Source organism: Carlito syrichta, unplaced genomic scaffold (assembly GCF_000164805.1).
Source record: "Carlito syrichta isolate Samal-C Ts95f unplaced genomic scaffold, Tarsius_syrichta-2.0.1 Scaffold308854, whole genome shotgun sequence".
Lineage (NCBI taxonomy): Eukaryota > Metazoa > Chordata > Mammalia > Primates > Tarsiidae > Carlito > Carlito syrichta.
Window position 1 is genome coordinate 367090 of NW_007252950.1, and position 13164 is coordinate 380253.

Consider the following 13164-nt stretch of genomic DNA (forward strand, 5'->3'; position numbering starts at 1 on the left):
CGTAGCTCAGTGGTGCACAGTTAAGTGCTCAGGAAATGGTGGTTTTTAAAAACTCCACTTAATGTGATTCATGTTTCTCTTTTTTAGGTGAATGAGCTCCAGAATTTGTCAAGCGCTGAAGTCGTTGTCCCTCGTGACCAGACACCTGATGAGAATGACCAAGTGGTTGTCAAAATAACTGGTCACTTCTATGCTTGCCAGGCAAGTGGGCTCAAATAAGATAAACTTCTGCATCTTTCTTGTGGGAGCGCTTACCACATACAAATGTCTAAGGTTGTTGATGCTTGAGACTTTAATCTCCCTTTTAGCTGGTGATTTCTGGGACCACTGAAAACTGACTAGTATGTATCGTTAAAATTCAGATGCATTTTTACTTGAAGTTGTTGAAGATAGAAGAGGAAAATAACTTGTAGTAACTTCTGATCAGGTAGAATTTTCAAAGCTGTGTCCTTTTTCAGGTTGCCCAGAGAAAAATTCAGGAAATTCTGACTCAGGTAAAGCAGCATCAACAGCAGAAAGCTCTGCAAAGTGGACCACCTCAATCAAGGCGGAAGTAAAGGCTCAGGAAACAGCCCACCACAGAGGCAGATGCCAAACCAAAGACAGATTGCTTAACCAACAGACGGGCCGACCCCCATCCAGACCACATGCACAAGTTTTTACCTAGCCAGTTGTTTCTGAGGACCAGGCAACTTTTGAACTCCTGTCTCTGTGAGAATGTATACTTTATGCTCTCTGAAATGTATGACACCCAGCTTTAAAAAAAATGAGGGGGGGAGGGAGGGAAAGAGAGGAGCTCTGCACTTCCCTTTGTTGGAGTCTCACAGCATAACAATTCTAACTTTTCTTAATAGTCCCCCATAATGCCAGAAATTGGCTGATACATTCACTAAATTCATCAAATAGATTGCTCCTAAATCCAGTTGTTAAAATTGGATCAGAATGATGATCACAGGAACAAAAATGTTAAGCCATTAGCATAGAAAAACTGTTCTCAGTTTTATCATTGTCTAACACTAACATGAATAACCTAAGGGAAGTGCTCAATGGTGTTGGCAGGGGTATTCAATGTGCATTTTTACTCAGCTACCTCAGGTATTCAGTAATACAGTGAAAAGCAAAATTGTTCCTTTTTTTGAAAATTTTATATGCTTTATAATGATAGAAGTCCAACCATTTTTTAAAAAATAAATTTAAAAACTTACAGCTAACAGGCAAATAATTGAGAAAGATTTTTACTTCTGGCTGGTGACAGTAAAGCTGGAAAATTGATTTCAGGTTTTTTGAGGCTTTTGACACAGTTACTCGTTGGAAAAATCCAATAAATGTTCAAAAGTATGGAGCAGTGCCTATATTTGGAGAGCAGCAATCCCATTTATTCTTTTGTTTATCATTGGGAAGGTTTCGATGGTACTAACAGAGCAAAGTGGTGGCAGGAGGTACTGGAACGGCTGGTTTAAATGGCTTCAGGAGACTTCCGTTTGTTTAGCTACAAGATGAAGCGCATAAACGCTTTGTGCTTTTGACTATCACTACTTAAAGTACATCATTGAAGAGATGCAGGACTTTAAGATGATTGGCAAAAAGCAAGCTTCAGCTTATCTTATAGGCTGCTCAGTTTGCCAAGACACTGCAGAACAGCTGGTCTCCACTTTGAGCAGACTTCAAACTAAATACTTTATGAAGACCAATGGGACAGTCAGACAAGGTGTGACAGCGCTTAAAGGCAACAAAAGACTACATCTCCATGTGCCCGGCACTGTCTTGATCCTCAGTAAGCTGTTGTGAAGATTTTAAAGCAATGAGAAATAAAAAAATTAAACTCCACCTAAAATATCACATAAAACGTAGCAAGATTTCCATATACTCTGCAGCCAGTTATTTGAAAATAAGGCAAAAGGTAGAGGATACAAGAAAACAGGTTTTGGAATATAATTTGAATGACTGTGAAAACTTTTATCTAACCTTCGATACTGAACTTGTCTGCCCATTCCTTAACTTGATGGCAAAGCCCAGGATGTACAATTATGTTGGGTGTGGGTGGTCTCCACGGCCACGCTGCTCTCTGAATTGTTTTGTTTTGTTCATAAGATGACTGCAGTCACATAACACTGATATGAAGGGCTTATATAACCCCTTAAAAATCACTTTGCCTCACTGATATTTCAAGATGAATTTCTATACAGACTAGAAACATTTTTTTCTGAAGGTCAGCATATCAATTAGACATTTTGAAAATGATTTGAACTGTTTTCCTAAATATTTTCAGAAAACCAGTTTATTTTTTAGTTTTAGCCAAAAATTTTAAAAAGTGCCCTTTTTGTCACTGGATTCACCTAGTAGTCATAATTTTTTTTCCATTACAATGAATTAAAATTGCTAAAGAGTCATGGACTGGCTTTCTGGTTGGATTTCAGGTGAGATGTGTTTAAGGCCAGAGCTCTTCCTCAGTATTTGATTTTTTGCCAATGTTTGATTTTTTTTTTTTTAAATACAGATAGGTGCTGCATTTATATCTGCTGGTTTAAATTCTGTCATATTTCACTTCTAGCCTTTTAGTATGGCAAATCATATTTTACTTTCACTTAAGCATTGATAATTTGGAGTATCTGGTACTAGCTAAGAAATAATTCTGTAATTGAGTTTTGTACTCACCGTATATGGATCATTCCTCATCTATAATGTGCCCCAATTGCAGCTTCATTTTCAGATACCATGATGCAGAATAAAATATTTCATTTTTCATCATTTAGATGCAGTTTGCTGTGTTGGTATATTTTTTTGGTTTTCAAATGAAAGTGAATGTTCTGAATTTGAGTTTTGCAGACTCTAAACTTAGATTTTTGGTAATGCTATGTCAGTGTCATAACAAGCACCAATACTTACTGGTAAATTAAGCTCCTCCATCCATGGTACTTGATGTGAACCTTGATGATACTGTTGCATGTGAACTAAGAACTACAGGTTTATAGTTTTTCCTTATACTTTACATTTGCTTTCTTTGGTCATTTGGAATATTCCTAAAGGGTTCAAAAGTCTTCCTAGAAGAATATTATCACCTCAAAAAGTAATCAGCACTAGTTGGGGTAATTTTTGTTTTGTTTTGTTTTGTTTTTTTGAGCTGCAGTCTCACTCTGTTGCCCAGACTGAAGTGCAGTGGCCACTCCTGGCCACCACAGCCTCGACCTGCTGGGCTCTGGCGATCCTTCCTCCTCAGCCTTCTGAGTAGCCGGAACTACAGGCACGCGCTACCATGCCCAGCTAATTTTTTGATTTGTTGTAGAGATGAGGTTTCGCCAAGTTGGCCAGGCAGGTCTTGAACCCACGGGCTCAGGCAATCCACTCACCTCAGCCTCCCAAAGCACGGGATTACAGGCTGAGCCACCGAGCCCAGCTGTAATTTTTTTTTTTAATTTAAATTTTGGCCATTCAGTTAAACAGAGTAAGATGTACATTTAAGGAAGATTAATAAAAATCTGAGCATAGCTCATGTAAGCACAGGAGCCAGTGCTAGCTCCAAGAAATCCTGATGGAATTTCTGGGACAGAGGCAACATATACAAATTTAGGCTTGAATGCACTAATTCTTGGATTCTTGGTGTAAGTTTTAGCACATTTATATACAATCTCTGTATGTCAGTCAGCAGAAGTGCCCATGAGATAGAGAAGACTTGTTCTAACAGCAACCTAAGCAAGGAGATGGGATTTAGAAGCTGTATCTTCCAAGAAGTGATTCAATCTAAAGCTAATGTGACTAAAACAGTTCACAAAATTTTATTCACATTTGAACTCCACTGGAGTCAGAGATGAAGTGTCATCTTCTATCCCAAGGATGAAGTCTTCAGGTAGTGTCTCAGGTGCTATCTGAGCTAACTGGTCATCATAAGAACGTAGGGTCCATAATTTCTCCAATTCATAGATTTCTCTGGTTTCTGGAAGCATCAAATGAATCACCATGCTGCCTATCAGGGACAGATAAGAATTACAATGAAGAAATAGTTCGTTTACTTTTATTCTTGTTATCTCGCAACCCTCTGAGGCTAGTGTAAAGCTAGTAACTAGAGCAATGGTTCTCAAAGTGTGATTCCCAGATGAGCACCACCTGGGAACGTTGTAAAAATGTAAACCATGGACCCCATTCCAGCCAAGTACCACAAAAGTGATGCTGTGCCTTTCTTGGTGCATCATATAAGAGGTACATGGCATCAGTATGTCGCATTATGGCGTTTTAACTTTATACAAGTGACCAAAGGTGGTTTGTCAGGTTTCTCCTGGGAGACAGTTCTCCATGGGCATCACATTTCTGCACATCCTGTGTGTAAAGCCCTGACTGCCTTTTGTCCTGGACTGTCTTTCCAAGAATGTCTGTATAGTGAATAGTCTTATCAGAAAGATACTGTCTCCTTCCAGAGCAAAGGGCAGCTTTGCTTACAGCAGCACCTATCAATTCAGGACAATGCTGGCAATGTATAGGAACATTTTTGTCACAAAATCAAAATGGGGAGGAGCCCCATCTTACTGTAAAATATCTGAAAAGAGACACCCCTCCCCACAACAAAATTACCTGGTGCAAAATGTGAACAGTGACAAAGCTGAGAAATTTGGTTGTCTCTCATCAGAGCAGAAGCAGGCCTGCTTCTTGCGAATTATAAGAGACACAGACACCCTAATCTGAGTTGTTCTCTCACAGTTGTATGTGTTGGTGTCATCTGGCCCTTGTGTTGCCCTATGGATCTAGGGCTCAGAAAAACAGTGCAAAATTGATGCCAGCAACAGCTACTGCTTTGATTAACAAACTGCCCTTTGTCTCTAATTCTGGAATCGTCTTGTGATTTTTACTAGTAACCATGAATCTAGCAGGATAACTTGTTAGCCTGCAAGTAGGATAAAATCTCAGACCCCTCACAGTTCTTGACATGTTACTGTCTTCCCCTTTACGATGAGTATCTTGGTGGGAGACGCTTCGAAACTATGTGCACATTAATACCCCAACTTCGTAGATCTTTTCAAAATTCCAGCCCTCTGCTTTTTGTCATCCTCTGATGTATTTATGGCCGAGGTCGCATGCACCCCAGTTCCCAAGCCTTCCTCTACCACCACTAGGGCATCTCTCCCGCCTCTACTGTTATTCATCCTGTTCACCACCTTTTTGATCTGTGTGTCTAGTTACACATATACCATTATTGTATATGTCTTCCTCCAGGAGTGTATTAGAGTACTTTGGTTAGGTGAAAATTTTACATGTGAAACCACCTGCATTATAAAATAAGATACTTGTTACTTTAAGCAAATTCAAAAATCTTGTAAGATTAGTATAATACCGTTATGTATGTATAAAATATGACAGCTTACCAAAATCCACACATAGCCAGTCATCAGTGTCCTTCCCTTCAATCTTAACGTGAGGATCACTTTTACATTTTAGATATTTGTACTGAAAAAAAGCCAGGTTGTTAATTAAAGGGAGAGGGGAGGGGGAAAGTCTGTTCTTGCTAAGGGTTTGGGGGTGTTTTTCTTGGTCTTAAGTTAGGAACTAGCTTCCTTATTCCTCATAGCTGTACTTGCCCCATGTTAATAACTTAGGGAAACCATTTCCCCCCTCTTCCCTCTCTAAATCCTAGCCACCTCCTATACCTTTCTCCCGAATCCTGCCCAAACCTTTCTGAGAGGGCCACCCCACACATTTACCTAGGTGGAAAGACCTAAGCTCACTCAACACTTGGGCCCCCCACCTACCTCGATGCTCATGTTCATCCCAGCTTTCCCTTCACTCTCAGAGACAGCAGATGCCACGATCCTGTTTAAAGCTAGGTCTTCTCGGTGCTACCAATTTCATCTCATCTACCTTCATGACATGTTAATGGTACTTCCTCATCCCATGTGTCTATTCCTAACATCCTATAAATGGTCTCAGTTATTCTGTTAAACCAACAGATAAGGCCAGGTACAGTGGCTCATGCCAATAATCCCAGCACTTTGGGAGGCCGAAGTGAGAGGACTGCTGGACAACTTGGTGAAACCTCATCTCTACAATAAATCAAAAAATTAGCCAGGCATGGTGGCACATGCCTGTAGTGCCAGCTACTTGGAAGGCTAAGGCGGAAGGATTGCCTGAGCCCAGCAGGCCGAGACTGTGGTGGCCATGAGGGTGCCACTCGCTGTCCTCCAGCCTGGGTGAAAGAGTGAGACTCTGACTCAAAAAAAACAAACAAAAAACCCAACATATATACTAACATAAGATAGACAAGGCAGCCATTAAGTCAAAAGCTTACAAGAGATGAACACACACACGCCAAACATCAAAGCTCCCAAATGTATGGAAGCACACTGACAAAACTGAAGGGGAGAAATAGCAACATAAGACTTCAAAACCCCAATTTCAACAATGGATAGAACAACTTGAAGATCAATAACGAAAGAGAACTTGAACAATACTAATAGACCAATTGGAACTAATAGACCAATTGGAACTAACAGACATTGAACATACCCAACAACAGCAAAATACACATCTTCCTCAAGTGCATATGAAATTCTCTCCGGGATGATTTATATATTAGGCCACAGAAACTATCTTGAGACAAATGAAATTTTAAAACATGCCAACACTTATGGGGTACAGCAAACGCAATGGTAAGAGGAAAATTTACAAAAGTTCCTGGAAGTAACATAACCTACCATACTAAATCATGAAGAAATATAAAGTCTGAAAAGACCTATAACTGTAAGGAGACTAAAAAGTAATCAGAATTTTCCCAAAAAAGAAAAGCCCTAGACCAGATAACTTCACTGATAAGTTCTGCCAAATATTTAAATAAGAATGCTAATTCTTCTCAAACTCTTACCAAAAATTAAAGAGCAGGAAACACTTCCTAACTCATTTCATCCAGCATTGCCCTAATACAAAGACACACTACTAGAAAACTACAGACAAATATCCTCAATGAACATCTGGTGCAAAAATCCTCAACAGAATACTAGCAAACCAAATTCACCATATTAAAAGGATTATACACCATGACCAAGTGGGATTTATTCCTGGAATGCAAGGATGGCTCAGCATGAAACCTGACCAATGCAATACCACCACATTAACAGAATGAAGAGAAAAAAATTGGCCGGGCTCAGTGGTTCAGCCTGTAATCCTAGCATTTCGGGAGCCCGCAGGTTTGAGAAAAAAAATCTACATTATCATTTGAATTGATGCAGAAAAAGCATCTCGCAAAATTCAACATTCTTTCATAATAAAAACTGAAAAAAATTAAGAATGAAAAGAAATTACCTCAACATAATAAAGGCCGTAAATGAAAAGCACACAGCCAACCCAATGGTAAAAGACTAAAAGCTTACCCTCTAAGATCAAGACAAGGATGTCTGCTTTTGCTACTTCTATTCAACATAACATTACAAGTTCTAATGGGGGCAGTTAGGAAAGAAAAGAAAAGGCATTCAAATTGGAAAGGAAGAAGCAAAATTATCTTTGTTTAAAAATGATACAATCTCACATGTAGAAGTCACCTTGTCTCAAAACAAAAAAAATTAGTTGTGTTTCTGCACATTAACAACGAGAAGCCTGAAAAGGAAATTAAGAAGATAATTCCATTCATGATACCATAAAAAAGAATAAATTCTTAGGAATAATCCTAACCATAGGGGCAAAAGACTCATACACTTATGGCCGGGTTCAGTGGCCCAGCCTGTAATCCCAGCACTCTGGGAGGCCGAGGTGAGTGGATTGCCTGAGCCCGCAGGTTTAGGAACAGCCTGGGCAACTTGGCGAGCCCCGTCTCTACAATAAACCAAAAGTTAGTCAGGTGTGGTAGCGCACGCCTGTAGTTCCAGCTACCTGGAAGGCTGGGGCGGAAGGATCGTCAGAACCCAGCAGGTGGATGCTGGGGTGGCTGTGAGTGTGCCACTGCATTCCAGCCTCCTGGGAGATGGAGTGACACTCAAACTCAAAAAAGGCAGGAAATAAAAGTGTTAGCTAGGATGTGGAGAAACTGCAACCTTTTTGCACCGCTGGAAGGAATGCAAAATGAGGTAGCCACTATGTAAGACAGTATAGTAGCTCCTCAAAAAATTAAAAGCATTCAGCTTTGTGCCAGGCTGGATGAACAGAAAAAAATTAACAATCACCATATGATCCAGCAATTCCATTTCTGGGGACATACCCAATATAATTAAAAGCAGAGACATAAACAGTATTTCTACACTCTTACTTATAGCAGCATTATTCACAATAGCCAAAAGGTAGAAACAATCCAAGTGGGATGAATCCAGTGGGATAAATGGATAAACAAAATGTGGTATACACATAAGACATTATTATTTGGTCTTAAGAAACAAGGAATTCTGGCTCATACTACAATGGATGAACTTTGAAGACATTATGCTAAGTGATATAAGCCAATCACAAGAGGAAAATACTGTATGATTCTATCTACATGAAGTACTGAAGAATAGTCAAATTCAGAGAAAGCATGGTAGTTGTCTGAGGAGGGGGAATTAGGGAGTTACTGTTTCATGTGTACAGTTTCAGTTTTGCAGGATGTAAAAGTTCTGCAGATAGCTGGCATAATGTAATGACTGCACATTAATATGAATGTACTTAAAGCCACTGAAATGGGGATAGGATTTCCATTATATTTTTTATCACAAACAACAAAACTTCCTTGACCTTGCATTTCTCTTTTCTCACTTAAAATCTGGAAAAAAGCAATTTCTGAGTATCACATGTTCTCACTCATAAGCGGACCTTGAACAATTATCGTAATACTCTAAGAAAAGGATTGACAGTAGTGGGACTCAGCTGGGTGGGCAAGCGCACGCCTCATCAACAAGGGTACCTGCATAATGAACATTTGTGCACCTAACCCTGAATTGTACCCCACATCTTTCAAATTAAAAATTTTTTTTAAATGATCTCTCAAAGATATCACATCCTAAAAATAAAAGCAATTTCTATTCCTCTTCCACAGAAACGCCTCTGTAAAACCTCACATTCTTTTTACATCCCCAAGTCCAGTGATCAAAGTCTTCATCTTGCTCCATCCCACTATTACAGCAGATAGAGACTCTGGTGGTACCCTGTCTTTTATATCTCTTCTCCATACTTCTGTTCTTTCCCTATCTTTCTAACTATCCCTTGGACTCTTCTGCTGTCCTATTGTACCAGGGTGCTGTGTTCAGCCCTCTTCTTATTTTGTAATCCTTCCCTTGGCAACCCCAGCTATTCTTTTCGCTCTTCCTCTCTGACCAATTTTCAGCAGGGTGAGAGACGTTATGTTGTCTGAGGAAGGGGAATCAGCTGGAGGTTTCAAGTACAGCTTCTTCCTCACTGATTCATATTCAGTCCAACTGGAAAATGATCTACCTTTCCTTTCCTCAACTAGACCTGTGAGTTCATAGGGCAAAGATTGCATCTTTTTCATTTTTACCTTCCCAATACCCAGCACAATGCATAGGAACACTGGACATGCTCAAGCATTTGAATTAAACTCTAGGTCAGCACCATCCAATAAAACTTTTGCAACTATGGAACTGCTGAGCATTTGAAATATGACTTAATAAAACTGAAACTGAAATTTTAATTTATAACTAAATAGCCATTGTGGCTGGTGGCTACCCCTACTGCACAGTGCGGCTCTAAAAAAATATTATACTATCTTCCGGCGCCTCAGGTCATTTTCCTTGTGACCATAAGAAACAAGAGTTAGAAATATCTTAATAGGGCTGAATATGTGTTCCCATACCTTTTACTATCAAAAAACATAAAATGCTCTCACGCAAATTCTGAAAATCTGGGCTTCTTATGTAACCTCACATGATGGCTTTTCTCTAAGTGTTGCACTGACACTATTTCACTCAGTTAATGGTACAAAAGAGAAAAGAAAGCATCCTACCATTTTCACAATGTAGTAAGCCATGGCATGTAAGTGTCGCGTAGAAGTTCCACTACCAATCACGAAGTAATCTGTATATTTCATTTCTGGAGGAACCCTGATCACACAAATGTCTCTTGCATTTTCTTGCCTCAGAAGTGAAACCATCATATCGATGTCAAACTTAGGACCAGTATGATCTGAAATACACAAATATTTATGTCAGATTGCCAAGAAGATAGACCTATATATATGCACCCAGAAATGCAGGCAGCTCACAGTGGAACTGCTCCTCTATGAGGGTGTTTAGAGCCAAAATGTTTTGAAAGATGGGAGGGCCCAGGGCTTCCGGAAGCTGTACCCAGGCAGAGTATCATAGAGCACTGCTCAACTTTTGTGGTCAGAGTGCTCAGGTTACACAGAGCCACTATACAACCATATGCAAGTAGAACCAACATCAGTGACAAATGACTTCTTATTCACTAATACTTAAAATGAGCAATACACCCCAAATACAGAAATGCTATATACAAAGAAAAACAGCACAAATTGGAGTGGCAAATTAAATCGAATCCCAGCCATAAGGGGTCACAGTACTAGAACTATGAGCTGGAAAGACTCTTAGGTAGAATCTGGTCCACAACCTTCAACTGAGAGATGAAGGCCCTTAGGCCTAGCAAAATTAGTGTGCCCTAAGATCAATGAGAGAGCTAAAGATTTAACTGACTCTCATTTTGAACCCTCAGGTTTTCTCATAAAGCCATTTGAGTTATTAACAATTGTTCACCTATGAAAAAATTTTTTTTCCTGTAGAGATTTAGATATTCTGCTCTTCAGCTTGGGGCATTAAAGCCTGCAAATGTGTAGCTCTCTTAGTTCTAAAGCTGACTCCAAAGGGCCTAGTAGCTAAGTCCGCTAAGACCTTTCTCTCATACTCTACGTTTTCTCAGATGTGATCTGTTTACCGTCTCTCGCGTTTATAAAAAAGTCAGGAACACTTAGAGGATCTTAACTTGGACCCATCTCCTATTGGCGCTTTTTTTTTTTTGAGTTGGAGTCTCACTCTGTCGCCCAGGCTGGAGTGCAGTGGCACGTTCACGACCACCGCAGCCTGGGCTCAGGACCTGCTGGACTCAGGAGATGCTTTCACTTCAGCCTTCCAAGTAGCTGGGACTACAGGCACGCGCCACCACGCCTGGCTAATTTCTTTTTATCTGTTGTAGAGACGAGGTCTCGCCAAGTTGCTCAGGCTGGTCCCAAAACGCCGGGATGACAGGTGTGAGTCACCACGCCCGACTTATTGGCGCTTCTTACACCCGCCTCGGGCTCTTCCTCAGGAGCCTCACAACCCCAACGCTCCCAACAAATCCATTTTCCAGGAGAACGCGAAGAGGGTGAGGACGCTGAGGTTGTCATGCCAACGGTACGAGGTGGCCGTCCGGACGAAGTTTTGGAGATGACAGTTCATCTCTTGCCCTCAGTGTCTTCTCTATGAACAGGAAGGCTGGAGCCAGTGAAATGCAGAGAGGGAAACCTAGAGCCGCCGTGGCCGGGACCTGGCTCCCGGCTGCCCGGAGGGGGTCTCCCTCGCGGTCTTCCACATTCCTACCTGCTGCGCCCGACTCCTCGCCGGCCGGTCCCTCCGCCTGCTCCTCCGGCCTGGACCCGCTGTACAGGCCGCGCACAAAGCCGGGAGTCAGGCAGGCCCGGCCGAACGCCGCTCCCGCGGGAAGCCGCCCCACCTCCAGCAGCCGAAGTCGGGGCCGGGCTACAGTCGGGGGACCCGCTAGCCGGGAGATGGCCCTGAGCCATAGCACCGACCCGAGCCTCCGCGCCGCACAACCACCCAGCCCCATCGCCGTCGCCGCGCGTCGGCGTCACGGGGCGGGGCTTCACGGAGCCCGAGCAGGTTCTGCGGCTTGCGATTGGTTCGGGCCACCAACGCGTCTCGGAAATTCTGCGTCACGTGAGCGGGCGGAGTCAGCAACCTGAAGGCCGGGCCATGGGCGGAGTCTGGAGCCCCGGAGGGACCACAGTGACCCGGAAGGGTTAATTCGAGATTGGTTTCGACTGAGCAACCCCTCTTTGCTCTGTGTGGTCGTGACACCTTCTGATGCTGAGTGTACAGAAGTTGGCGCCCGTGATAAGACTGGAATCGGGACCTATCTTGTGCCCTCTCATTACCAAAAAAGACGAACGATTTCCTTGCAAATTGGAAATCCCATGAGGAAAATCCGTTCACTCCTGGGCTATGATGGAGTGGGAAGCGGAAGTGTGAAGGACCATTTGGAAACTTCTTAGGTCAGCCCTTCATCTGCACTCCGCGGAGACCGTCTCTGTGAGAAAAAGAAATGCTGAGGTGCCCTTGCAGCGCTAAGTCATGGGATTTGAAAACTGGAGAAGACCCAGGGGGGAAAAAAACTTGCCCAGGGTCCTACGCTTAGCGGCTAAGCTACAACCAGAAGCCAAGTTTCTGAACTCCAGGCCTGGTAACTTCTGAAAGGAAGGCTTCATGGACGGGACAGTAGAAGGGGGCAGATATTCCAAGTGCCTGCAGGAGTGCCATCGCATGATACTCCAGAAACATCTGAGGCATCATTTAAGTTATTTTAAACAAATAATCCCAAGCACGAATTGTGGGGAAATTGTTTAAAATACGGAAACTAAGATAAGCGTTTGGGTATACCATGTCAAATATTTACCATCACTCCTAGTTATTTTTGAAAATAAGAAAAATGCCAGGCGCGGTGGCTCAAGCCTGTGATCCCATCACTTTGGGAGGCCGAGGCGAGAGGATTGCTTGAGGATTGACCAGCCTGGGCCACATGGTGAGTCCTCGTCTCTACAATAAATCAATAAAACAACCGGGCGTGGTGGCACGCGCCTGTAGTTCCGGCTACTTGGAGGGCTGAGGCAGAAGGATCGCCACAGCCCAGCAGGATAACAGTTGGGTGGCCGTGAGTGTGCTATTGAACTCCAGCCTGGATGATGGAGACTCCAACTCAAAAAAAAGAAGAAAAATATTATAGATAAAGTTGTCTCCTCTGTTCTCCAGTTCCAGTCCCATCGTCTTCAAGTTCACTGTCCCATTGGCATGAATTTGGTGTTTCTCCCAGGTTTTACCATTGGCTGCATATTCCCAGCCTTGTCTCTGAACATCCCAAACCTGCTTTCCCACCCGTATTTGCCATCTCATTTAATGTATCATCATCCCCCTAAATCTCCTAAACCCTAGGCTTCAGCCCAGGATCTCCCTGCACCAAGCAAATCTGTCGTCAAATACT

The 13164-nt window shown here is 42.3% G+C and overlaps 2 protein-coding genes across 3 annotated transcripts in view; one reads left to right on the forward strand and one right to left on the reverse strand.

The window, feature by feature from the left end:
* IGF2BP3 (insulin like growth factor 2 mRNA binding protein 3) overlaps nucleotides 1–2758 on the forward strand; it is a 153777-nt gene extending 151019 nt beyond the window's left edge. For both annotated transcript variants that reach the window (XM_008066189.2, XM_008066190.2), the window contains 2 exons: nucleotides 88–201; nucleotides 459–2758. In XM_008066189.2, the coding sequence (XP_008064380.1) occupies nucleotides 88–201; nucleotides 459–557 (213 nt within the window). In that variant the 3' untranslated portion in view covers nucleotides 558–2758. The remainder of the gene's footprint in view (nucleotides 1–87; nucleotides 202–458) is intronic.
* Nucleotides 2759–3748: 990 nt separating this feature from the next.
* On the reverse strand, nucleotides 3749–11736 carry MALSU1 (mitochondrial assembly of ribosomal large subunit 1). Its single transcript, XM_008066188.1, has 4 exons — nucleotides 11490–11736; nucleotides 9902–10080; nucleotides 5352–5433; nucleotides 3749–3961 (listed from the first exon to the last, which is right to left on the reverse strand). Exons 1-4 carry the CDS (start codon nucleotides 11734–11736, stop codon nucleotides 3774–3776), a joined length of 696 nt encoding a protein of 231 aa, XP_008064379.1. The 3' UTR covers nucleotides 3749–3773.
* Between the last annotated feature and the right edge of the window lie 1428 nt (nucleotides 11737–13164).